Source organism: Lithohypha guttulata (assembly GCF_036872675.1).
Source record: "Lithohypha guttulata strain CCFEE 5908 chromosome Unknown scaffold_3, whole genome shotgun sequence".
Classification (NCBI taxonomy): Eukaryota; Fungi; Ascomycota; class Eurotiomycetes; order Chaetothyriales; family Trichomeriaceae; genus Lithohypha; species Lithohypha guttulata.
Window position 1 is genome coordinate 2,028,654 of NW_027042752.1, and position 24,796 is coordinate 2,053,449.

Here is a 24,796-nt window from a genome sequence, read left to right on the forward strand (position 1 = left end):
GAGCCTGAACGTTGTGGTGAGTATAGCTTGCAGCCTAACCGTTTCTTAAGGCACTCTTAGGCACTAGCCTGTATAAAGAGTGCCCATCACCTAATCGAGAAGGTGTAACGATATTCACGCTTCCCCCACCATTCTGACAATGTGTGAAGCTGAATTCATGATCAGCCGAGATCGGGACACTTGAAATCTGCAGCGCAGTTTAATGCAGTCTCTTCGTTCATCACAGCTATTCAATTCCATGTAAAGGTGGAAGACATTTGTACTGCAGAAGACCTTTCGGAAGACATTCGGTGACGAAATAAGACACAGGATGTCATTGCCAAGATCACTGCACCCAATTGAAAGCTACAGCACTAGCCACGTGCTTGTGGTTGAGCAGAACGAACTTGTGCATTTCTTCTTTCTGCACCTCTCAGACATCAAGTGTACCTGCAGATCGCCTTGGTGCAAGATTGCCGGGACAAAACCCTGCATACAGTTCCATGATGTAGCTTGCTAAAGAAGCTCGATGAGGCTAACGAGCTCGGCGAGCTCTACAAAAGCTTTCAGTTTCCCGGTAGGTAGAGTACAGAGCATCAATTTCTGTTCAGAGCTCGCACTTGATCAATATGCGTAACGTACTTGCCTCAGCATTTCTTGCTAGTACAGCGTTGGCTGTACCGCAAAAGAGAGCAACTCCTGTCAACACGACAACTTGCAATGGCAAGACTTACGACTATCTTGGCCTAGCTGGCTATGGTTTCACTCCATCAAATGCAAGAGACAAATTTGGCGATACAGCTGGTGGTATTGGTAGCTCCGCTGTACTTGACCCATCAAGCTGGACCTTACAGCGCAATGGTAGCTATACAGGCTTACTTTATGGTCTGCCAGACCGTGGCTGGAACACCGAGGTGAGTCTTAAAGCTGGGCCATCCTCGCGCTGAGCTTGCTCGTTGTGCTCAGACAGAATACCGGCTAATCGAATGTTACATAGGGCACTCTAAACTACCAGCCTCGTCTCCACAAATTTCAGATTGTCTTCACTCCAGCGAACACTGGTCCAGCACCCAATCTTCAGCTCTATTACCTCGATTCGATCCGTTTTTCGACGTCCACCAACGTGCCATTCACTGGTCTGGATCCGAACCTTTTGCCACCGTATCTGACAGCCGCAGATGGGACCACTCTGCCAAGCGCGACATATACGGGAGACGGCTTCGGAGGTAACGGCACAGGTGGATCTCGTCCGAGTCTCGACTCTGAAGGGCTGGTGATCATGCCAGATGGCACGATGTACGTGAGCGACGAATACGGCGACTACATCTACCACTTCGCTGCCGATGGAAAGCTTATCAAGGCCATTCCACCACCTCAGCCTTTCATTCCCCAACGTAATGGCAGTGTGAGCTTCAATGCCGACAGCCCTCCACGCTACGACCCCGACCGAGAGACTATTCCAGCCAACCCAAGTGTTGGACGAGCCAACAATCAAGGCTACGAAGGTTTGACCCGAAGCCCCAATGGGACGTATCTCTACGCCTTGACTCAGTCCGCACTCATCCAAGACGGAGGAGCTGAAGGCGGCAGATACCGACGCCATGCGCGCCTGGTCAAGCTGGACCTATCAGCTGACCAAGGCGGTGTGCCTCCAGTTGTCGCACAGTACGTCGTGCCGCTGCCTGTATTCACCAACAATGCCAACAGGTCAGCTGTGGCTGCTCAGAGTGAAATCAAGTACATTTCTGACACTCAATTCTTGGTCTTGTCTCGAGATTCTGGCGCTGGTCATGGTCAGGACGAATCCCTCAGCAGATACCGACATGCCGATGTGTTTGACATCACCAATGCTACCAATGTCAATGGACGACAGAGTGTAGCTCCAGGTGGTAATCTTACCTCTGGTATCGTTGCGGCCACCTACTGCTCATTCCTCGACTACAATGTCAACTCCGAACTTGCAAAGTTCGGGCTACATAATGGTGGAGCTCAGGACGACAACCTACTGAATGAGAAGTGGGAGAGCTTCGCGCTTGCACCTGTGAAAGCAAAGGGCAACGGCCAATGGAGTAACTGGGGTGGCAAGAGCGACAGCGATAATGAGTATTTCTTGTTCACTCTCAGTGACAATGACTTTATCACTCAAGATGGCTATATGAATGGTGGATCGTTACCCTACAGTGATGAGAGTGGCTTCAGTCTGCTCAATCAAGTATTAGTGTTCAGGGTCAAGTTACCAGCAGGATCCTCGCCCCTGGTGGATTGAGTCCGCCTTGCAGACCCTGCATTGCGGTCTCTGAGGGTTACTGGAGATATTGCCTGAATAAATGAGCATAAACAATCAGAAATCTCCCACAAATGAAAAGCTTGCTAGCTGGTTTTATACGTGACAAACTCGTTTAGTGCTCCTAGTTGACGTGCGGCAAAGCACAAGCACAACTTCCAAGCGTCTGCAGCAAAAAAACACGTTCCATCTTCTACGCAAGAAGCGAGCCATGAGGAAGATGGGTGTAAGACGGACTGAGAAAATGCCACACTTTGACCATGCGAAGACACTCTATTCTTCTGCTTCAACGTGGCCGAATCTGCCGTACATGACTTTGTTTAGTGCAACGGACTCTTTCAGCCTGCTGCGTCACGCCTACCTCTTACTTCCCGCACGAGGCCTTTCGCCTCCTCGACCTCAAATCCATCCATACACAACTCTTCTGCTAAGAGCTCTGCTCGGTCTAAGTCGTTGTTCTTGAATGCATATCGCGCGAGCCACAGCCGAGCACGTGAAGTCGTGGCTGTGGTTCCTGTGCCGAAGCCAGTATTCGATCCCGGCTGTTCGTCAATGGTGTTGTGCTCAGGTGACACCTCTTCGGTAGCATCGGAAGCTGCAGACGAGGGTGAAGACAGAACTTCAGTATCACCGTCGCCATCCCCTTCAAAATGCTGGCTAGCACTTGGAGGGTCGGATGGCGACGTAAGATTCTGTCTATGCACTCCCTTTCGTGTCTTCGTTCTTGTAGGAGCAACACTTGTTTGGCCCGTCTCTTGCGCTAGACACAGCTCCATGTAACGTGCCGCTTCCATCTCATTCGGTATACGTTCGTATAGCTGAGCAAGATGGAACAGAGTCTCGGGATCAAGCAGTTTATGTCCTGTGATCCGTCGAGCTTGGGAGCCTTTGCCTTTACCACTCGTCGATGTGTTGAACGAATGTGCAGGCGAATCGGTCTCGTAGTATGTACCAGCAGCAAGTGCACGTTTGAGAGCTTTGATCGCCTGCTCGACTCTGTTCATCTTTGCATAACACGAACCAACAGCCTGCCACATCTTGGCATCGTAAGGTCGCAGACCTGCTGCTCGTTGATAATAGAATAGGGCGTAAAAGCCCATGTCGAGCACTTCGTATGCCTGACCAAGTCCATACCAAGCTCGATAGTCCTTCCGATTGGCATCTACGGCTCTGCGATATGACTCGATCGCAGCATGTGTATTCTTGAGTTCGATGTACTCGTGGCCCATCAACGTCCAAGCTGACAAGAACGATCGATCAAGAGTGAGAGCTCTGCGGAAGTACATGACTGCCTTCTCGTGGTGTGAGCATAATGAGTAGTAATTGCCAACAACGCAGCATGTTTCAGGTCGAAATTTGTCAACACTTGTGGCGAGGTGAGCCAGAAAGGCGAGCTTCGGCCGATCTGTCATTACATACAAGATGTTCGAATAGTGGTCAAGGCCGTCCAGACGATACGGATCATTGACGAGAAGCTCCTGGAAAATTGAAGACGAAGTTTCGAAATCTTTCGAGTGGTAGTAAAATAAAGCTTGCTGTGTTAGCAAGAAGTTGGAGGTAGGAAAGATTTCCAGTAAAGACTGTAGTGTTGTAATAGTCGTATTCGAGTCTGTAGTCGAAAAGAGGTCGATTGAGGCATGTATCTGGTACATCAAGGTCATGACGTTCTGAGGGAGAATGGAAGCACTCAATTGCGCATTTAGATCGTCGACAGAGGACAGTAGATGAGAAAGCTCTTCCCACGCACCCCAATGGTAGGGGTTCAGCCGGACGGCACGGAGGAGCCATTCCTGTGCGAGTTCTTCCTGCTTCGACCGAGCCAATATTAGACCATAGAGATATTCTAGCCAGCCTTGAGCTCTTTTGATCTGCGGATCTGCAGCATCTCTTGCTCGGAAGTACTCATCCAACGTTTTTGCTAACCCAGAGAGTTCTCTGTTCGAGCTCATTCCTCCATCTGTTGGTCCCAGTATCATCTCTCCCTCCTCTTCCTTCCGCTTCTCACCTGCCAAATATCGAGCATAAAGGGCAAGGAAAAGAGACTTCTGACTCAAGCGAGGGATCGAGTGTGTTTCCGACGGCTTTGACCTTCTGGTCTTGGATGGGGTGGAGGTAGGTGTTCGAGTCTTGGACTTTTCGAAGATGGCTAGTCCTCCTGCTGGGACTGCTGGCGGCAGGAAGACGGAAGCACATCTGTCGAATTCCTTCGTGTCAAACAATGATTTGGCCAGTAGATATTTGCCAGCTTCTCTTGCTTCTAGTGCAGCCTCTTGTGGATCGTCGTAGCTTGTTGACAACATGCGATAAGATGAGGTAGGAGCATCGCTCCCAAGCATTGGTGAATCATGGTCTACAACATCCGGCAATGAGTTCAGTAGTTCTGCTGCCCTGGATTAATCAGTTGAATACCAGGAGACATGGGCAGACATACCACTTCGCTGACTGATAGAGACATCGTTCTGAACACTTGATTGTGGCTTCAGTGAGTCGATCTCGAATTTCAACCACAAGGGCCCCTTCGTCTCCAGGTCCCGAGGCTAAACTTTCGTTAAAGCTAACAGCAGCCATATTGGCAACATGTTCCAGAGATCAGTCCGTCAGTGTTGGTCTTTACCTTGAGTGCGACTGCTCACGATTGCTCCTGCCATGTTCAGAAAGATGCGTCGGGTTCTGATGCAGAACGCGTCACCTTTACTGTATCAGGCTTAGCTTCACGCGTCTGTTATTTCCTCGTACTCAACTTGAAGCACTAGCAGAAGCCCGATCGAGGTCGTGTAGGATCGAGAATGCCATCTTCTGTTCTATCGCATGGACAACATTGCCGACGGGTGCTCCATGTTGAGACATCGGGCACTGCTCAACTCATGCGGGGCACGACTTGTCGAGCGAGGAGTATAGAAATCATCCCTGATGTTCCAGCTCTTCAACATCTAAGGTAAGCAGACAACCAAGACATCCATTTTAGAGACGTCTCCTACTGCAATGGACGTTATTCAATCACTCTCCTCGCGGGAAGTAACGCCAATCACAACTGTTGATATGCATACCTGCGGCGAACCAACCCGTATCGTGATCGCTGGATATCCAAGCCTTTCTGGCACACTGCTGGAGCAAAGAGCGCAAGCAAGGGCCCATCATGACCATATTCGAAAGAGACTCATACTTGAGCCGAGAGGTCATTTTGATATGTATGGTGCTATCTTGAGACAGGAGACTGAACTCACTCGCAGAGGACTAGCCGATATTGGAGTCCTCTTCATGACGAACAACGAGTACTCGACCATGTGCGGCCATGCTACGATCGCTCTAGGACGTTTCCTAGTTGACACTCACGACCTTGATGTCTTCCCTGCAAGAGAGAGCCTCCAATTTAATAGCACTCGCCGGACGATTCTCCTGCGATTGCACGCGCCTTGCGGGTTACTTGAGGTGACAGTTCCGGCATCACAGGACGGCCAAAGATCTGATGCTTCTCGGCCTGTCTCCTTTAAATCTATTCCATGCTTCACTACTGCTCTCGACTTACGTGTGAATCTTAACCTGGAAAATACATGGCCTGAACTAGGACCGCGAATCTCTATTGTGGCCGATTTTGCCTATGGAGGAGCATTTTTTTGTCTTGTATCCGCTGCTGAGCTAGGTTTTCCTGAAGGGTTGACTAAATTCAATTTCGAAGCCATGAACCAGGCCACAAGACGACTCAAGGCTGCTGTGAATAGTGATCCATATTTGGCCTACTTGTTTCGACATCCGGAGTCCAACGACCTTAGCTTCCTGTATTCTGTCATTGTTGTTGACAAACACCTAGGCCTGGCGATAGGAAACTCCAAAGGAGCGGAGACAGGCTTGTGCTTCTTCTCCGACCAAGAAGTCGATCGTTCACCAACAGGTAGTGGCGTTTCTGCTCGTCTCGCCGCTGCCTATGCTCGAGGCGACCTGAAAGAGAACGAATCGTGGACCTACCACTCTTTGGTATCTCTGCACAATGACAAAAGTAGTGCTTTTGTTGGCAGAGTACTTGGTAGGGATAACGCGTCCGACAGTGGCCGATTTCCTGCTGTAAGGACTCAAATTGAGGGCCGTGCCTTCTATACTGGATACCACACCTTCGTCTTTGAGTCTCCCGATCCTCTTGGAGATGGTGGTTTCATCATGAAGGATTTCGCAGACAGTGCCGTACCGAAAAGCAGTTAGGGATTTGGTCAGGTTGCGCTAGGCTGAGCTTAAATTGTGCTCCTCTGAGGTTTCAGGTCGTTTTCTTTCGCAGCTGTGCCACGTACAATCTGACGGAAGTGCGAACAGTTTCAGATCATCTCTTCTGGATTCCAAGGTGAATATACAGGACAATGACGAACGACTTCTATCGCTCAGGTTCAGGAACGAGTTAGATACAAAATAAGAACTACATGATCAGACAACTTAAGGCCTGCACCTACAATCAGCATTGTAAAGCTCAGCTAAAACTGTGAGAGTCAACCCCTCTCTTTCTTGCTCTCCAGCAAATCCAAACATATCATCATCATCACAACTTGCTCTGACCACCCACATTCTCACCACTCCCAATCTCATCACTCACATTCCCCTTCTTCTCATCCAACCCCGTATTCTTATACCCAAATAAATACGCAGCAACCTTCCTCATCTGAACCTCCTCACTACCCTCCGTAATCCTATACCTCCGGAAATGCCTCCAGATATGCTCAAACGGCTGATGTCTCGAGTATCCATTCCCACCATGGACTTGAATTGCGTTATCTGCTGCTTGCGTCGCTAGCCGATTAGCGTAGTAATTGCACATACTGATTTTGTGGCCGAGCTGTTTTTCGATCGCGATCCATGGTGGCATCGAGGCGCCTGGAGCAGAGTATTTGCGTTGGATGTCGTCCATTTCGTTGGCGGTTCGCAGGATGAGGAGGCGGAGCATTTCGGCTTGTGTGCTGAGCTCGACGAGAGGCCATTGAATTGCTTGGTTTGAGGAGAGTGGTTTGCCGAAGACGATGCGTTCACGGGCGTATTCGACGCTGCGGTCGATGCAGAATTTTGCTGCACCGCAGGAGGAACTAGCTTGACGAATTCGGTTTTCGTGCGTGAATGTCTGAGCGATGGCGAGACCGTTGTCGTATGGTCCTAGGACGGCGGTGGCAGGGACCTTGACGTCTTTGAAGAGGATGGTTGCGTGGTCGGTGGGCATGTTCAGGGTGTATTCGTATGATTGGATGTTTACGCCTTCGGTCGTGGCGGGGACGATGAAGGCTGTGATCCCGTGGGGTGAGCCGCTTTTGCCTGAGGTGCGTGCGAAGACGAGCATGTGTGTGGCGTGGTGGGCGCCGGTTTGCCAGCGCTTGTTGCCGTTGATGGTGTAGCCTTTTCTGCCGTCGGGGAATGTGCATTCTTCTGCTTTTGTGTCCATGTGTGTTGCGTCGGAGCCGTGGTGGATCTCGGTCAGGCCGAAGGTCATTCTGAATTCGCCTTTGAGACGGGCTGTGATGTACTCGTCTTTTTGCTGCTGATTTCCCCAGTGGTAAAGCATGAGGAAATCAGGGAAGTTGCCAACCACGCTGTGCTCGTTCTGAAGGTCATTGGCCAAGCTGACGCCTCCTCCGTAGACTGGATGAGACGCGAAATGATAGCGAAGAGCACACATCCACAGGTTTGAGTTTGGATGTTCTTGGCCGCCATACTCCTTTGGCATAGGAAAGCGGTAGAATCCTGCTTCATCAGCCAGCTTCCGAGCCTGCGTGAGTAGTTGTTCCCACTCAGAACTTGGTAGACCGCCTTTGTCCCATTGTGTCCGCGAAGGCTCGCGTCTGTGGTCGAAGAATCTGTTGTTGTCGTCCTTATACTGGAGAGGGAGAATGATAGATGTGATAAACTTGTCGACTTTTGATATGTAATCCTGGAGATCGTGAGGATAGTCGAAATTCATGGTGAAGGACTCCTGTATTCAACAGGACTAGCACTCTGGGATTGAGATCTTGAGAAGGCTTGTGATTGCGGCTACATCTGTACATATTGATGAGCACTCATGCCGTGGCAGTCTCGGCTAGGTCTAACGAGTTGCGGAGAAGAAGCTCCCGAAACATAAAAAAAAAGTCTGGGGAAGGTGCCCGAGGCAGGATTCACATGAGGTAGATAAGAGGTAGATTGTCCCTTCTTGACATGGAGAAAATGCGATTCAGCGGCCAGTTTTGGAGTGCCTGGCCTGCTGCACTTCGACCGAGGTAGCGTCGTGATTGGCCTACCTTAGTAGGTAAGTCAACTCCACGTCTGACTCGAGTTCTCCTAACGTCCTATCCTCCACGACCTTTTCAAATTCGTTGTCAATGACATATTCGGTTGTGCTCACTGTCGGCGCTTTGATTTGCACATACGGTGCTTGTGCTTGGTGATGTTGTGATTTTCTGTGACGCGATGACTTGGAGGTTCGAAGGTCAATTTCAGGGGCTTCAGCATCCCCAGCACTCTGCAGTCGTTGGATGTACCGCATGAGTCCAAACAGACCAGCTCCAATTAGTGCAATGACAAGAAGCCATTCGAAGACAATGCTAGCTATCAACCATTCTTTCGATGGACAGACAGTATGTCCAATCGTTTCCAGTTTGAAGCCATGTGCTCTCAAGAATGTTACCGAAGCGAGCTTGTTATTGTACTGACACTTAATACTGCCCGGAGCTGTGGCTATTACTGAAGTTGCATTGTGATGGTGGATGTCTTTCGGTAGAGGTATGGCGAAGGCTGTGGTGAACAACGCGAGCAACGTGGAAATCAGACTTGTTGACTTCATTTTGAGCTCACTCCGACGTGGAGAGTGACGGTTTTGTGATCAAGAGGTAAGCTGCAATGCCTTACTCTTTCGAAAACTCAGCGCCGTCCTCGATAATCATTAATCACTGGCCTCAATCCTCTCGTCCTCGGTCCAGTATGCCGTGGCAGCTGAAACGTGTGGCCCGGCACGATCTCACTCCCTCCACGAGCCTCAGTGTACGTCGCCGTGACCTCCGGCTCACGGAACCGGACTTGCGAGCTGCTCCCTTCTCCGAGCTCTTCTGGATCCTGTCCCTCCAGATACTCAGGTCGCTGCCTGTTTGGCCTTCCGAGCAGTCGCTGGAGCTGAGGGAAGAAGCAGTAACTCAGCACCACCAAGACGATAGCCACCAGGGCGATGATACCGACTACCGTGAAGACTTGTTGGCCTTTAGAAAAGTTCTCAAAGGCGTTTTGGGATCTGCAGAGGTAGTTGCAATCCAGATCGCCTGGAGTGTTCTTGATTGACTTATCAAGATTAACTGATGCCATGGTGAGAAGGTAAGTTGAAAAGTGAGTTATGGCAAGAGATACTTATGCTAAATGTGTGGGAGAGAGTGCCCATCTTTTGAGGATCTGTCGTCTAGCGAGCACTTATATGATTTTCAGATTCTGGTACGTGTGGTAGGCCGTCATGCACGGCTTGTCATTATTCTCAACATGGTATGTGTAAATGTGCTCAAAGCAAGTTAGATATGAACTATCCTGAAAGCAGGAGTGAGAAAGAACTAAGACGAAGGTGTATATAATTGCTCAGACCCATGCTTCTCATTCATGTCGTTCACGAACCTCGAGCTAACACGAGCCCACTAGCCTTCCACGCTATTCCAACCAACCAATACTATTCCTCTAAAACTCGCTCGCTCCCTCCCTCAAACACGTGCCTACTCACACACTACCAAAATACCTCCTCTCCCCACCAATCATACTATGGTAAGCCGGCGGCACTACAGGCCCGCCATACCTCGTCGCCTTCGGACCAATAATATCCGCATATCGCGGCAACTCGTCCAGAGCCACATCCCCAGTCCGCGTTCGAGCCCCTCTCCGCACCCCGGGCCCACCATCCTCGTCACTGCCATAAGCATGTGACGGACCTTGTCCCTGCCTTTGCGACCACCACTGCAAATGCTGGATTTTTGCTGTTGTGCGCCGCGCTTGCCTACGCGTGTGGTAGATTTCAAGGGCGAGGAATAGGAGGAAGCCGGCGATAATGATCAGGACGACGGCTATGGGGACGATGTATTTCGCTTTGCTGTGGATCTTCCCTGCTGCTGTTGTTGATGTTGTTGCTGCTGCCACGGTCGAGGTTACCACGGCAGGTACCGTGGTCGTGGTTAGGGTCCAATGTGGCCTGGTCGGTGGCATCCACGGTGCCTTGGCAGCGAGGCTTGTGATGAATGCTGTGGGGACAGCGGTGATTGAAGGGACAATGAGTTGAGGTTGAGGAGACATCGTGATGGTGTTGAAGTGAAGTTTCTGTATTGTGTATTGTTTATTTTCTAAAAGGTCTTTTGGTTAAGTGGTTGTACGGCTACTGTTCGTGCTGTTTGGACTTTTCCAGGAATGAGGAAGAGAAGACGCTTCTCTTATAGCTTTGATGGGCTCCATCTCATCAATTCAACTGATGCCGTCGGGGACCTGTAAGACATTGTGCGCTTGTTCCTCTGGACATGCTCGACTCGGGGCAGCAGATCGTGAGTAAAATGGCGCTAGACAGTCAGCTATCCGCTCGACCAATCGACATCGAAAATGAGCCCAACACTAGCTTCACGAACGATGAGACAGTGCTAGGAAAATGAGCTCAATTGCGAACCGATGATCGGAGCTGTGTTATGAGGCTCGACTATTGTGTTGTATTAAGTCCTCACGACTAATGCTTCGGCGTGATTGTGCCCAGAAGGAACAGCTACCTCTGAGTACATCCGAAATGCTGACACGTGGAAAGCATGTGCTGTCAGGATAGCACATGTGGCCATGTGGAAGATTGTGAAATCGCCGTAAGGCTATTGCCAACACGTTTGATGATTTGGGTATATACCTATATACAAGATCTGTACGTCATTGTGTATCATCAAATGCTCGACGTTTCCAAACGAGCGAACACAGTTATTCGCAGACTTAATCACGACCAGTTACTTCTCGTACCGATGACCACCAAAATGACCATGACAACCAATACCACTAGCCCCACACAGCACATCCACATGTTCATGCGTCTCCACCATCTGGCGTTCTGCCACTTGAGCTCTTCCAGGCCTCGTATGTGCTTCTCGAGTCGTAGTCGTGCAATGATATCTCTATCTTCGACGTCGCCGTACTGACGTTGATGGACATGCATAGTCTGCTTCTCGAGGTCATAGTAGTTCTGTGGTCGATGAGGTAGCGGCAGGAAGGCGCCAACAAACCAGATCAGGGGACATAAGAAACCAGCTGTGAAGCATATAACATGCATGTCTTTCAAATCGAATTTGAGCCACGAGGGTTGTCCAAGCTCATCTGTAAATCCTGCCTGAGGCTGCCACCTTGGCCGAGCATTGTATGGTGCGCCAAATCCTTGTGAGGCTTCTGAACCGGTGTGCAGACGTACATCCTGGTGTAAGTGCGGAGTTGGTAGTCGACCCAAGCGCATTGGTGGCGGCATCCTGTTAGTTGAGGCTCGATATTGTCGCGGCACACTGGATGAAGTTGAATATCTAGGAGTACCAGTGTATTGATAATCGGCTGACTGCTCCGCCTCTTCTGCTGTCTCTGGCTCCTCGATGATTCCACTCCAATGGTATCGTGGATCTGTCGCGGTTGCAGGCATCGATACACGTCGTATTGTATGATGGTTTCGGTAGGCGGATATCGGACGAGATATTATTTCGGAGCTGGGTCTGGTTGGATTTGAGACTAAAGGTCCTACACCTCTGGTTATATGTGACTGCCGGACATTGAGATGTGGCCGGACGATTGGTTGAATTACAGGCTGAAGGAAATTTCTGATTGACGAACGTGCCGATCTTGACCAGGAACGTCGTGTATCTGCTCTACTCGATATAGTCTCATATGACGACGATGGTCTGATAGATGGCGGAAGTGAAATTGGTTGCTGGTTCGTGGGTGGCTGTATATTAACGACTGAATAATCCAGATTGGTCGTAGATTGATAAAGGTAATGAAAAGAATTGCGATAAAATCCAGAGTAGTATCTACGAGCCCAGGTCGGGACAGAGCCTGGTTCGAGAAAGCTGCCGGAAGAACCGGGTCTGACCGAAGACCTGGAACTATCGAGCCTTCCATTCGCGCAAGGTCGCGGATTGCGAACTCGTTCCTCAAAGGAATTGCGAAGAGAATCGAGGCGACTCACGGAACTGCTCGCAGATGATCCCATAAAGCTTGCGCTTCGTGCGCGACTGAGAGCAGCGGCAAAAGAAGTTTGCTGTCTAGGTAAAGCAGAAAGTCCATCTGCAGCCTCATGCCGGTCTGCATCAGATATTATGTTAACTTGTGAGCTATTGAGGTCGTGGTGGTGCATGTATGCTTGAGCAGGTGCGATTGATTCTGCGTCTAGATTGTCGTCTAGATCTTCTGTAAAGATTGACTCCCTCGAAGAGTCTCTACGTGGGTGAAACTGTGTGATATCGGTCGAAGATATTTGTTGAATTTCAAGATTTGTGACTGAAGGAACAGGCGAAAGTCGAGTATCTGTGTTGTGCTCCAATCTGGCTGGACCCGAAGAGTCTCGCTTTTGTAGCGAAAGCCTCGCGAATTGATTGACGTCTGGTGCTCTAACGACTGGTCGTTGTATAGGCGCGACAGGGCTGGAGCTGAGAATACTCTGAAGGTTAGTGTGCGCACTTATGATGGAGCTCTCACCAGCACTGAGAGCTCTTTGTTGCAGGCGAATCACTGGGCTCGAAGTAGATTGAAGCTCAGAGCTAACATTACCGAACTCCGGTGGAGACGACGGCAAAGGTCCTTGTCCTGAGTGCTGTAAAGAGTTCTCAGCGCTAACAGCAACGTTTCGCATCTGAGGACTACCAGTACTTATGCGACCTCGTGATTTTCGTGCGCCAAAAAATAGGGGTGTTCTTCCAGCATATGCTGAACCCTCTGTCTCGGGTCTTTTTCTTTTTCTAGACACAGTTGACGCATCTGATGGTGTCGGCGAAGTTCCTCTCTTTGGGGACGATGTTCCCAATTTGATAAGATTTGGGCTTGATTCCTCTTCAGCGGCACCCGAGGACACCGCTGGATCTGACTCCGGAATGATCGAGCTGTGTTCGAATTGTACAAAATTAGGACTAGATTCTCCACCTGCTGAAGTCAGAGACCTTTGTGTCATGTCTGTGGTCGGAAAGCTTGGTGGACCATGTTGTCCAACAAAACCTGGACTCGAGTCTACCTGCTGCGCGTTGTGTCGTCGGTAATCCGCATCGCTTGAAGTATGTCCAACTTGCACAACATTCGGGCTGGACATACCTTGACCCTGAATTGTAAACGTGGAGGACTGTTCTGGTGGGCTAGAGGAGGTCGCAACATCGTGATAAGATGGCAACTGTGGACTTGATTGACCAAAGGCTCTCAAATGAGGACTGGACGAATTAGTCCGATTTTGTAGACGAGAAGCGAAGGAGTGTTCCGAGTCGAGCCTTTGAAGCAGTCCCTCGGATAGCTCTGGTAACGTTGCGAGATCGTCCTCCGACACCTTGGGCAAACCTAGCATTTCCCAAGCACCACGTCCTGACAGGCCATCGCTCGAACTGAAACTGCGCAACCTTGAGCTCGATGGACGCAGAGCTGGCGAGGGCGCAGCAGTCGATGGCCTGGAATGTACAGCGGTAGACGGTCTTGAGCTCTCAGCCTGGGCTTCGTACATATCGCGCAAAGCAGTGACTGATCTCTTGAGCTGTAGATTTGGAGCTCGGCGCACTTTTCTCTCATCTTGCCTTCTTGACGTATTTGCTGCAGGATTGGCAGTCTCTGAACTGGGATTGTCGAAGAAGAGGTCTGGCAACTGTCTCTCGGCATTTTGGCGGCTTCTTTGCTTGCGGATCGTGCTCGGGAGGAGGATGTGCTGAGGTTTTGTAGGAAAGGGATTGGCTGTGAAGATCTCAGCGTCCGTCAAGTCAGGTCGACTATCCTTCTTCAGTCTTCCCGCTGCTGAGTTCTTCTGCGACGGAGTGCGCTCTTGCAATGGGCTTCGTTTCGCGGTTGTACCCTTCGGCGTTCTTCGTGGAGTCGTAGTAGGCGAGGACATATTATTTCAGCGCATCCTCTTTCGCGCTGAAGCAAGGGACAAGGAAATTAAGATTAAAAGAATGACGTGTAGAGAAAAGAACGGCAGTAGTTGGAGCTTAATGAGCGACTGGTATGAGAAAAGTTCAAATCAATCAGACCGCGCCAGCTATTTGGTCTGATGCTGTAGGACGTGACCCTTTGCGCTGCGAATTTCTGCCTTCCGTCGATGTATCCGGGATGTTTTCATAAACGATAGTGGGCGTTGATCAATAATGGTGGATGTCTTATGCATGCTGCAGGGTTAGGTCGAGAGGAGGGTCTTCACTCTAGAAGCGATATCAAGCTCGGGGTGATCGATATGTCTATCGTAACCTCGATGTTGCTGCCGTCGACTTCACATGGTCCTTGCGAAGAGAAAAGTCCTACCTGTTCACTCCAGACAAACAGAATTTGCACATGAAACGCAAGCATGCCATGAGGTCGCTCACGGACCTAGTCTTCACAGTTCAGCAAAGCACGGCATCTCAGTGGTTGGTATGTGATCGAATGAGCTAGGAATGTGGATCGCAATCAATATCCAGAGACGGTGTCGAGGAAGCCTGTCGCGTGTCTGTGTACAGATCCACTAACGACGCGTTTCAACCACTGACAATGATCAAAAAGAAAGTCTTGGCGGCCACGACTGGGGAGGCGTGAAACTAGCGACAATATTAGACGAAGCTTGTGGCTTTGGGAGACCAGAAAACCAGGCCTTTCAAGCCTGGCATCTGATTTGTGGCATGCCTGGACGTCTATGAACTGTCTGTTGGCTGTCATCTAATCTCCGGTTCCGAGAAAAAGCTTATTCGCTCCTATTCAAGCTCTTTCGCAACACCAACCCGATTGTTCATTGACTGGATCTGACGACATGTTCATGAACAGGTATATTCTTTTGATAGAACACACATATGGCGCCAGTCGATCTGCTATGGCGATTGGTAGGCTCTGCGATGGGTCGAAAGTGTAAGTCTAGGTTGTGCGCCTACAATATGTTGTGATGGCCTGCCATTGGTTCATTAAGCAATCATTATTGCGTACTTCTGATCGAACTTGAAACTACTCAAGTTAGGAATTTACTAACGAGACACTCAGATGAGCACAAGCCTGCTATCTCGGATTCCGTCGCTGCTCTGATCTCTGTAAGTGCACATGTGTTGCTGAGCACCCGAGTCATTGTCGCACCCGAGCCTAGAAGGAAGTGTTGGCAGGCCGTGATAGGGACAGGAAAGAGGGTTTCGTCCTCTGGCCCTCCATCTACTTATCTCATTCTGCGACAACGAGCTTGCTACGTCACTATCGGCTGATGTTTTGTTGTACAGATTTTCTTCACTTCACTCTATGTCTTACCCTTCTATCTGTCACGAAAGACACGTCCATCGCCGACCTTGAATCGCGATGCACCTAGTGTCATTCAGGCCCGAGTCAGGGCGGTGACCGTGACGGTCACCATCTCCACTCTGGCAACCTTCTACCTGCTGCATAGCTGTGGCCAGCTCAGTCTTGAGTCTGCTCTTCACCACGTTGGTCTCTGGCCAATAGCGCCACTGGCCATTCTGCAACCACTATTGCTGGTCTGTATACTATATCTCGGTCCACTATATCAGAACATTTTCGTTCAGCAGAGCCTCTCCCCATTATCGAGCGTCTGGTCCGAAGTTGTGACGAGCCTTTCTTCTTCTATTGGCTACCGCAATTATGTAGCTGGGCCGATTACAGAAGAGCTTTTGTTTCGCAGCACTATCCTACCAGTTCATCTCCTTTCTCCTCTAGCGAGGTCGCCGAAGAAGCTCGTCTTCCTGACGCCACTTTACTTCGGCATTGCACATGTGCATCACTTCTACGAGTTCAGGTTGAGCCATCCCGACACTGCGCTTACGCCTGCTCTCTTAAGGACTGTCCTGCAGTTCGGCTACACCACTGTTTTCGGCTGGTTCGCTTCCTTTGTCTATTTACGTACGGGAAATCTTTATGCTGTCTTCATCGTCCACACCTTCTGCAACTACATGGGCTTGCCGCGTTTATGGGGCAAGGTTCGGTCAAGATCTTCAAACAGCCCGTATAGGGCTACACAGCTAGGACCTATACTTCGTGGTAAGGACGATACAGAACGAGAACCAATATCCGGTGGGAAGAACAGTGGCCGAGGTGCATCCTTAAGTGGTGTTGATGCGGATACCTTGCACACGATCATCTACTACGTGCTCCTGCTGACAGGCGCTTGTGCTTTTGGGAGATTTCTCTTTCCTTTCACAGATTTTGACACACTCGCATTGATAGACTTTAATGCAGTGAAATGAACCAAAGCCTGGCATTGAAGAACTATGTCTCACTCTCCACGATTGCATTTCTCAACGAGTGCTTTGTCCCATTGTAAGCTCGAAGCAGCTGATCCTGTCCTGATAACATATGGTATCGGCGCCGCCGGCCTCCTCTGATGGCAGGAAGAGTGCTCGAATAACAACAATAATTTGAGCTGAGAAGTCAACTTGTGGTATCTACACCTACGCAGCAAGTCCGATCCTCCCCTGTCGCCCATTGCAACATCGTACTGCGTGAGAGAGCTTGATAGAAGATGTGGGTATCCACAATGTTTGGTGTAGGGAGTCCCATTCCAGTGCAAGCCAGTTTCGAGGGTCTTGCGACTTCAAGTTTGTAAATTTATTCAATCTGCTGCCTTGAGGCCTCGCGTGAATAAAAGAGCGTCTGAAATAACCGGATAGAGCGAACGACAACAACCACACCATTTGTGGACAGACACCAACTCGATCGTGAGGCACGAAGCGCTTCCTAGGCTTCATTACATGCAGTCTCTAAAGTTGCAATGAGTGAACACTATTTGGGATCGGCTTTACCTAGACCATCTGTATTCGAAGTCGGCTGATTCCATGCATGATTCACTCCTGTTACATTCATGTCGAGACGGCTATACAAATCGACTCTTCGCAAGGCTCTCCTTGTCATCCTAGCAACATGGTGCTTCATTGATATCGTGCGCTTCCACTTCTTACGATTTTCCGTGCCTCCTGTGCCGAACACAACCGAAGTTCACACGCCTCGGATATTCATCGCCAGCACGCATTGGAACAACGAAGGGATTCTCAGAAATCACTGGAACAAGGCAGTTCTACAGCTCGTTGAAAACCTCGGTCCGAATAATACCTTTGTGTCTGTCTACGAGAGCGGCAGCTGGGACAACTCGAAAGATGCGTTGCGCGAACTAGAGCAGGAGCTGGACCATAGAGGTGTAGGCAAGAAGATCGTCCTTGACGAAACAACACATGAGGACGAGATCGCAAAGCCACCTGGCGAAACAGGCTGGATAAACACCCCACGGGGCAAGCAAGAGCTCAGACGTATCCCTTACCTTTCGAGACTGCGCAATCTGTCCCTGGCACCACTAGAAGAGCTAGCAGAGCAAGACATTTTCTTCGATAAGATCCTCTTCCTAAATGATGTGGTATTCTCGCTCAGCGATGTACTTACGTTGCTAAACACAAACAACGGCCAGTACGCCGCGGCGTGCTCTCTCGACTTCTCCAGACCACCCCACTACTACGACACCTTTGCCCTGCGCGACTCTGAAGGTCACGAAGCAGTCATGTCTACCTGGCCGTACTTCCGCTCCTCCCTCTCACGCACAGCTCTCAAGCAGGGCAATGCCGTCCCAGTCACGAGCTGCTGGAACGGTATGGTCTTTATGCCTGCACAGCCTTTCTACAGCCGTGGTGGGCACCCAGGTCTACGTTTTCGTGGGATTTCAGATAGTCTAGCTCTCTACCATCTAGAGGGTTCTGAATGCTGCTTGATCCACCAGGATAACCACTTGTCAGAGTCGTTAGGTGTTTTCGTCAACCCCTATGTTCGTGTAGGATACAACAAAGCGGCTTACGATGCGATGAATGGTTCAGCTGGAGAACTGAGTCTGTTTCGCTACCTGTTTCGGTGTTGGGAGAACAGGCTTCGACGATGGTTTACGACCGATTGGTTCAAGATCCGAGTTGTTCGGAATCGTGTGAAGAAATGGCAAGGTCTCAGTAGCAGTAATTCCGAGGTCGGGGTTCGCTGTCTCATCAATGAGATGCAGGTGCTCGCTGGAAATGGGTGGGCGCATGTGTAGAGGGTGTCATAATTCAAAGCAGTTGCTCAAGAGTAGCCTTTAGCATGAAACTCAGAAACGCTTTCAAATCTATACAGAACGTATGCTCTAGCCTGCTCTGTCGCTCCTCATCAAATATTCCAACGTGCCGCAGAAAAATCTATCCAACTCTCCTAGCCCAATGTCATTACAGTATCGCTCAACACCCGCAACAAATCCTTCCTGCTTCAATACCTCATAATCGAAAACAAGCACTTCGCTCTTCGTGCCAACATCAAACTCATCATGCAAACCTTTTCCACTAATCTTTCTGCTCAAACGTCGTAAATCAAAAACAGCCTGCTTGGAACGCTTCGAATCAATAAACACAATATGCTTCTTTCGGATGTGGCGGTCCACTTGTTTTCCCAGCTTCAGATTCTCGATGAATGTCGTGCTCCGGGAGGTAAGATCAATGCTTCTTTTCCTGGAGTAAGTCTTGATCTCAGCGCATGATCGGACGTCTTTAGAGATTGATGGTGCCACGTACATTGGACCTCGTATTCGAGCTGGACACGGCTCACAGCCGATTGGTCTGAGGATAGATTTGAGTACTTCGTATGGACATGGTGAGGATGAGGGCCTTGGTGATTGGGCTGTAGATTGTATCTCGTCCTTAACGCTCTTGAGATCGGCCCTCTTGGTTTCTTCACTAGATGGTGGTGTGGGTAAACTTAGGTTGGTGGCTGTGGACGACAAGGTCTTGCGACGATCCTGAACTGGAGGCAATCTACTACCGAAGACATTTGCTGACTCAGTGTATACGGGGAACACACTGATATTTGTGTCCGATATATCCGCGCGCGGTTGCTTGCCTAGACCTTTGTGCCAAACGATCGTCTCACTGAACTCTATCCGCCTTTTCTTGGAAGGAGCACCATATAGCGGACTATCCTCCAAGCTCAATGTTCGCTTCATCGTTGATGTCGTCCTGACTGTGCTAGGCGTCGCAGTTGACTCTGAATGTCGACTTGGTGTCTGAGGACAGCTGCTTGCATATCGTTCCTGCCACTCCGCCTGTGTAAGCTCGTCGGAGTCAGCGCGAACAAATACAGGAGATGGTTGCGTACTGGAACGACGAGAGGAGGCTGGGGTTAAACTTATTGTTGTTGCGCTGCGTGGTGTCTTTGACGGGCTGGTACTTTGCGATTGATCGACAATGTACTTCTGCTGGGGGTCCGCGGCGATCAATTTCTCAATCCATTCAGCGTCCTCCTGTGAACCAGCCTCTTTGTCCGTCGTCAGGCTTTGGTGAGCTAGTTCCTGTAACTCGTCGAAGCTGACAGTATCTACCACATCGCGGTCTCGATGCAGTTTGAGTTTCGAGCCAAGTCTTCTTGGGAAGCGTAGCACATAGAAGTCAACGGTTTGTGGTCTCTCGAAACTTGCGCCCATGATCTCGACTACAATAGGCTTAGTGAACATGTCTGTTGGAGGGGGAAAGTCCTTGCGCGGATGTTTGATCGACATGTATTGAGAGTCGAGCACAAACTCCTTTTTAACAAGCTTGCCTTCCTCGTTTAGTGCAATAATGTCGTCTCGCGAGAGATTGCCAGGACCGATGCGATCGACGATCATGAAGATGGGCTTCTGGTCGAACCTGCGCACGTCTTCCTTGTTGACTAGACAGGCGATATAGAAGTATGTCCATGATCGTGGACCAAGGTTCACACCAACTTCAGCTCTGCTGTCTCTTCTACCACCAACAATACACATATCGGCGGTATCACCTAGTCCAGCAACGTAGTCCTTCTTCAGCTTAATAGCTCTCGTCCCTTCCTTCCACGAGAAATATGGATCTTCCAATCCTTTGAGAACAAAGCCCTCCCACCTCTTCCGGATGGCTGCTCCAAATGCTTCGCGAAGAGCTATTGGAGCCTTTCTACTTTTAAAGTCAATCAGCGCTCTCTCAACAAGCATCGAGGTGCCTGCAAGCGGAGATACCATGCCTTTGAGATACTGTCGACGTCGGCTATGCGGTTCGCTAATTAGTACCTTCTCGTCAAGCATGAGGACATCGAAGAATACGATCATCAGTTGCTCGCCTGCTTTTCTGGGTGAATCTGCTTCGGTGCCTATTCGCCTTCCACCATGCAGGACGTGCTTTCGGACATGGTAGAATGGTAATATATCTCGTCGTGCTCTCGAGTAGACAAGCAGCTCGCCTTCCAGAATGGCTCTGTGTCTAATTTTACAGTCTTCCTTACCAATTCTCAACCCAGCTTTGATGGGGCCGAGCAGACTCAGTCGGTCGAGAGTCGAGTCTCTGCCACTCTTCGCAAATATTTGGACGCATCTTGACTTCTTGGACAAGTCAACGTGAATCTGGCAGTACTCACCGTCGTATTTACGTTCGATACTCATGACTCTAGAGTTCGCCATTTTGACGCAGTGCTTGATACTTCTGGCCTTGTCGAGTGGTTGCCTGCGCACCACAATCCCAAGCTGTGGCTCAATCTCTTTGGACAAGAATGGAAAGAGCGCAATCTCATAGTCCTTCGATGGCCTGCACGGAAGTCTTGCAACTTCTGGGCGTGAGATGATCTTTACTGCTGCCTCAAAAGAATTCTGGATAGTGAGTAACTTGGGAAGCATAAAATGAAACCCATGTAACACTGCATATTCAGGAACCCCGACGGGTTTATAGGATTTGAGGATCATTCGCACGAACCATTTCGCTTCGTTGCTTTGAAGTCGACGAATAATCGGTTTCAAGATATTGGTAGCAGCCTCTCCATCCGCATTTGCTCTAATCGCTGGGGCAGAGGAGACCATATTCGCGGCGACCCTTGTCAAGGCAAGATCGATTTCTTCGACACTTACTTGCTCGCCAGGACGTGGTGGTTCGAACTCCGATTCTGCCATAACGCGCTCCACGCAAGTAGCAAAATCGGGGCCATCTCTGTTCCTCCATCCATTGAGTGACTTCAGGCGAGTGGCGCCTAGTCCTAGCTCGCGTGCAAATATTTTACTCAACCGCTCTTCCTGCAAGTCATATGTGCGGTCATTCCTTCGCTCCGGCAATAGGGTGGAAAGAAGAGCAATAGCTGACACCCCATTTCTGCTAATTTGATCGGTGTATTTGCTGTACCAGACTGCGACAACGCGATGACTGGGATCGTCCCATTTCGCATACGTAGCACGTTGCTGGTATTTTTGCCGATCGAGTTCCTGTAATAGTTCGCAGACGTGCGCAAACTCAAATGGCATGGGCGAACGTCGTTGAGATACGAGATAAGGTCAACGAAGCGTTCCAGTTTGTGCGTCTGTTGGGCACGGACCTCCCACAGCCCCAACGACAAACTATTGTCGTGTGCCAGTGACGCTCTTTGTGTCAACGCGTCAAAGCATATAGAAGAATTGAAACTCACGCGTTGTCACGTGGAGTGCTTCCATGGCCTTTGTTCTCACTGGATAAGGTGTTTCTTTCTACAATCGCGATATTCTCGGAGTCGAGTCTGATAGGAATCCGCAGCCAATAGTCGACACCTCGGTATAGCTTCCATCACGAATCCGTGTCCTCTGGCAACTCGGAGAACCAGAAGTGGATGATGAGGGGAAATTGCGTAATCTGTAAACACTGGCACTCTCTCCCCTCAGCACATTGCGAGGTCGGGATGAACCCGTAGATAGGCGACCATAGATTCGAGAAAGCGAATGCTGCCACTAGAGTTGCGGAGGTACCCCGATTGCAGTCCTCGAGATGAGAGGAGAAGCCTGCGGTAATTATGGACGTGAGGGTTTCACGACCTCGGGTAGGAAGCGAAAGATGGACCAAGATTTTAGATGGACGCATATGAGCAGTCTTCATCTACTTGTTACAACCCCTGACCTGGTGCACTTAGTAGTCAGCACGGAATCAACACACTAGGATCAAATCGTAATCACTAAGTTTATTGACCTCGAAATCGTTAACATGCCAGGCAGATTAGAAGGAAGAGTCGCGATTGTCACTGGAGCCGCGAGTGGTTTTGGAAAAGCAATTGCCACAACCTTTCGCAGAGAAGGCGCGAATGTCGTGATCACTGATCTGAGTGAAGATACTGGAAATGCTGTAGCCAAGGAAATTGGTGCAACGTTTGCCCGAGCGGATGTGACAAAACGAGAAGACTGGGAGAAGGTCTTACAGCAGGCCATAGATTCTTTCGGCAGGCTAGACATTGTAATCAACAATGCTGGCACTACATACGCCAACAAGGTCTGTATAGCCTTATCTCTCTTCATATCAATGAATCTGGCTAACAAGCGATCTCTAGCCTACCGAGAATGTTACGGATCAAGATTTCGATTTGGTGTTCAACGTCAACGTCAAGTCAATTTACCTTTCGACGAACGTGATACTACCATATTTCATCAAGAACGGCATCAAAGGTTCTTTCACAAATATTGCATCCACTGCTGGTATCCGGCCTCGTCCCGGTCTTGCATGGTACAATGCATCGAAAGCTGCAGTCATCAATGCGACAAGGACGATGGCTGTCGAGTATGGCCCAAAAGGAATTCGTTTTAATACAGTTTGTCCGGTCTTTGCTAGTGGCACTGGATTGTAAGTCTACATTCCTCCAAGCCTCTGAGAAATTCTATGGACTGTAGCTAATACATGTACTCTTAGGAGCTCAAAGTTTCTCGGTAAGGACGACAACGAGGCCAACAGAGCAGGTTTCGTAGCCACAGTCCCACTTGGTCGAGGAAGCACCCCTAACGATATTGCCAACGCATGTCTTTACCTGTCCGGCGACGAAGGATCGTTCATCACAGGAGTCGACTTGCCTGTTGATGGCGGACGTTGTGTATAGATGGGGACACATGAATTTGATCTACTGAAGCAAGCTGCCTCTTGATCGTAATATAATGGATATCTAGCTTCTGTCTGTTGTGTGAGTTTCTGTAGAGCGCAGCATTGCATACATAATATTACCAGCCTCTCGGTGGGAAGTCTTCTTGAAAGCAGATAGGGCAACTACTGGTATGTCTTATCTCGAGTGCCTTGAAAATGCCCAGGCCCAGCCGCAAAGTTGACAGGTTCACTGCCGTTTGTGCTCCTGTTAAACACGTGTTTTCGAGACACAGACAGGTAGCTGTCAAATGTTCGGCGATATACAGTCTGCGGGATTAAACATCACAAGCAAGGTGCCACCAGTATAATTATGGTTCGAAGCATTCTTGTATCATTCGAGTGAGATGAATGCGTTACCTTCGACGGAATGGTGCCCATCTGAACTACAACCTGATGCAATAATACGGCGACTAGACTCAAGTACAGGATGGGTCGTTTCTCGTCGACTCAGTCCTGGAGCGCTGTCTATTTTGACGCAATACAAAAAGATGTCAAGACTGTAGCCGCTAGCACAAATACCATCTTGTGGAATCGGAAACTTGCAGCCGCTGTCAAATGATTAGATGGGACGAATCGAAAAGTGTTGGACGAGGAAGTTGTGTGACCCAGCGCTGTCAGCTGTGGGGTTGGAAGTCAAGATTACCATGATAAGACTGAGTGGCGTCCATACGGTAATAACAAAGACGACAACTAGTTCAATATTCAGAAGTCGAAGTGGTCTATCGAAAGCATGTTCCAGCTTACCGTTTGCAGATGTCTCATCCCAAGCGTCACGAGCAGTTACGAACCGGAACCAGAAACCACACATATCGTCATCTTTGCCTCCCCACCACCTTCGAACGCTGGCGTCCTCACAAACCAGTGTCCACGACGTCATATTTCTACTTTGACAACATTTGTAGATAGTATCAGACGTAGTGACATCAGCAGAATGTATTAACCAAAAATTGCTCAGGAGGATTAGCACAGGAGAAGGTCTTGCAACACATGCATTGAATGACGAGACTAAATACTGAAGTGTGGCATGCTCAGCGACATAATTCACATGCTGCCAACCTCAGGTCTGCCGAGAGTTGGGTTTCGGAGCCACTAGCATCGCAAAGCGTACAGTATGAGTATGAGTAGGGTAGAGTAGTAAAGGAATGGTTGTGCTCTGCACGATCACAAGCATTATCATGCAACCCTTACCAACAGTAGTCCGGCATGTTGTTGGACGGCCACTTCCACCATCACTCTGAAAGAGCCCCAAATCGCGTCGTAAAAAGAGCATCCCATTCATTCGATACACATGCAGAGCGCCATGCGTGATTATGCACGTCTTGAATGCGGCGGCCATGTGCTAGCCACATGTTTTGATGAGGAGAATTGTATGCAGTCGGGAAGTACATGTACCAATGCGAACATGCGTAATGCAGTAGTGCAGTAATGGGGATGGACACGACCGGGATCATCATCGTGGGGAGCTGCTTTCGAGTTCAACTTTTGGGCACAC

General features: G+C 49.6%; 8 protein-coding genes across 8 annotated transcripts; 3 read left to right on the plus strand and 5 right to left on the minus strand.

Annotated features, from left to right (window-relative positions):
- Positions 1 to 608: 608 nt before the first annotated feature.
- On the plus strand, positions 609 to 2,245 carry LTR64_004518 (uncharacterized protein; the record flags this gene model as incomplete). The annotated part of the gene is made up of 2 exons (XM_064898863.1): positions 609 to 893; positions 977 to 2,245. 2 exons carry the CDS (start codon positions 609 to 611, stop codon positions 2,243 to 2,245), a joined length of 1,554 nt encoding a protein of 517 aa, XP_064754820.1.
- Positions 2,246 to 2,601: 356 nt separating this feature from the next.
- On the minus strand, positions 2,602 to 4,831 carry cut23 (Anaphase-promoting complex subunit 8; the record flags this gene model as incomplete). Its single annotated transcript, XM_064898864.1, has 2 exons — positions 2,602 to 4,651; positions 4,695 to 4,831. The coding sequence occupies 2 exons, from the start codon at positions 4,829 to 4,831 to the stop codon at positions 2,602 to 2,604; spliced, it is 2,187 nt and encodes a 728-aa protein (XP_064754821.1).
- Positions 4,832 to 6,785: 1,954 nt separating this feature from the next.
- Positions 6,786 to 8,189, minus strand: LTR64_004520 (uncharacterized protein; the record flags this gene model as incomplete). The annotated part of the gene is made up of 2 exons (XM_064898865.1): positions 6,786 to 7,033; positions 7,064 to 8,189. 2 exons carry the CDS (start codon positions 8,187 to 8,189, stop codon positions 6,786 to 6,788), a joined length of 1,374 nt encoding a protein of 457 aa, XP_064754822.1.
- Positions 8,190 to 9,146: 957 nt separating this feature from the next.
- Positions 9,147 to 9,559, minus strand: LTR64_004521 (uncharacterized protein; the record flags this gene model as incomplete). The annotated part of the gene is made up of 2 exons (XM_064898866.1): positions 9,147 to 9,196; positions 9,226 to 9,559. The coding sequence occupies 2 exons, from the start codon at positions 9,557 to 9,559 to the stop codon at positions 9,147 to 9,149; spliced, it is 384 nt and encodes a 127-aa protein (XP_064754823.1).
- Positions 9,560 to 9,955: 396 nt separating this feature from the next.
- Positions 9,956 to 10,522, minus strand: LTR64_004522 (uncharacterized protein; the record flags this gene model as incomplete). Its single annotated transcript, XM_064898867.1, has 1 exon — positions 9,956 to 10,522. One exon carries the CDS (start codon positions 10,520 to 10,522, stop codon positions 9,956 to 9,958), a length of 567 nt encoding a protein of 188 aa, XP_064754824.1.
- A 6,721-nt stretch (positions 10,523 to 17,243) lies between these two features.
- LTR64_004523 (uncharacterized protein) lies at positions 17,244 to 18,449 on the plus strand (the record flags this gene model as incomplete). The annotated part of the gene is made up of 2 exons (XM_064898868.1): positions 17,244 to 18,018; positions 18,094 to 18,449. The coding sequence occupies 2 exons, from the start codon at positions 17,244 to 17,246 to the stop codon at positions 18,447 to 18,449; spliced, it is 1,131 nt and encodes a 376-aa protein (XP_064754825.1).
- An 87-nt stretch (positions 18,450 to 18,536) lies between these two features.
- LTR64_004524 (uncharacterized protein) lies at positions 18,537 to 21,677 on the minus strand (the record flags this gene model as incomplete). The annotated part of the gene is made up of 1 exon (XM_064898869.1): positions 18,537 to 21,677. The coding sequence occupies one exon, from the start codon at positions 21,675 to 21,677 to the stop codon at positions 18,537 to 18,539; it is 3,141 nt and encodes a 1,046-aa protein (XP_064754826.1).
- A 706-nt stretch (positions 21,678 to 22,383) lies between these two features.
- On the plus strand, positions 22,384 to 23,263 carry LTR64_004525 (uncharacterized protein; the record flags this gene model as incomplete). Its single annotated transcript, XM_064898870.1, has 3 exons — positions 22,384 to 22,665; positions 22,724 to 23,013; positions 23,080 to 23,263. The coding sequence occupies 3 exons, from the start codon at positions 22,384 to 22,386 to the stop codon at positions 23,261 to 23,263; spliced, it is 756 nt and encodes a 251-aa protein (XP_064754827.1).
- Positions 23,264 to 24,796: the final 1,533 nt, after the last annotated feature.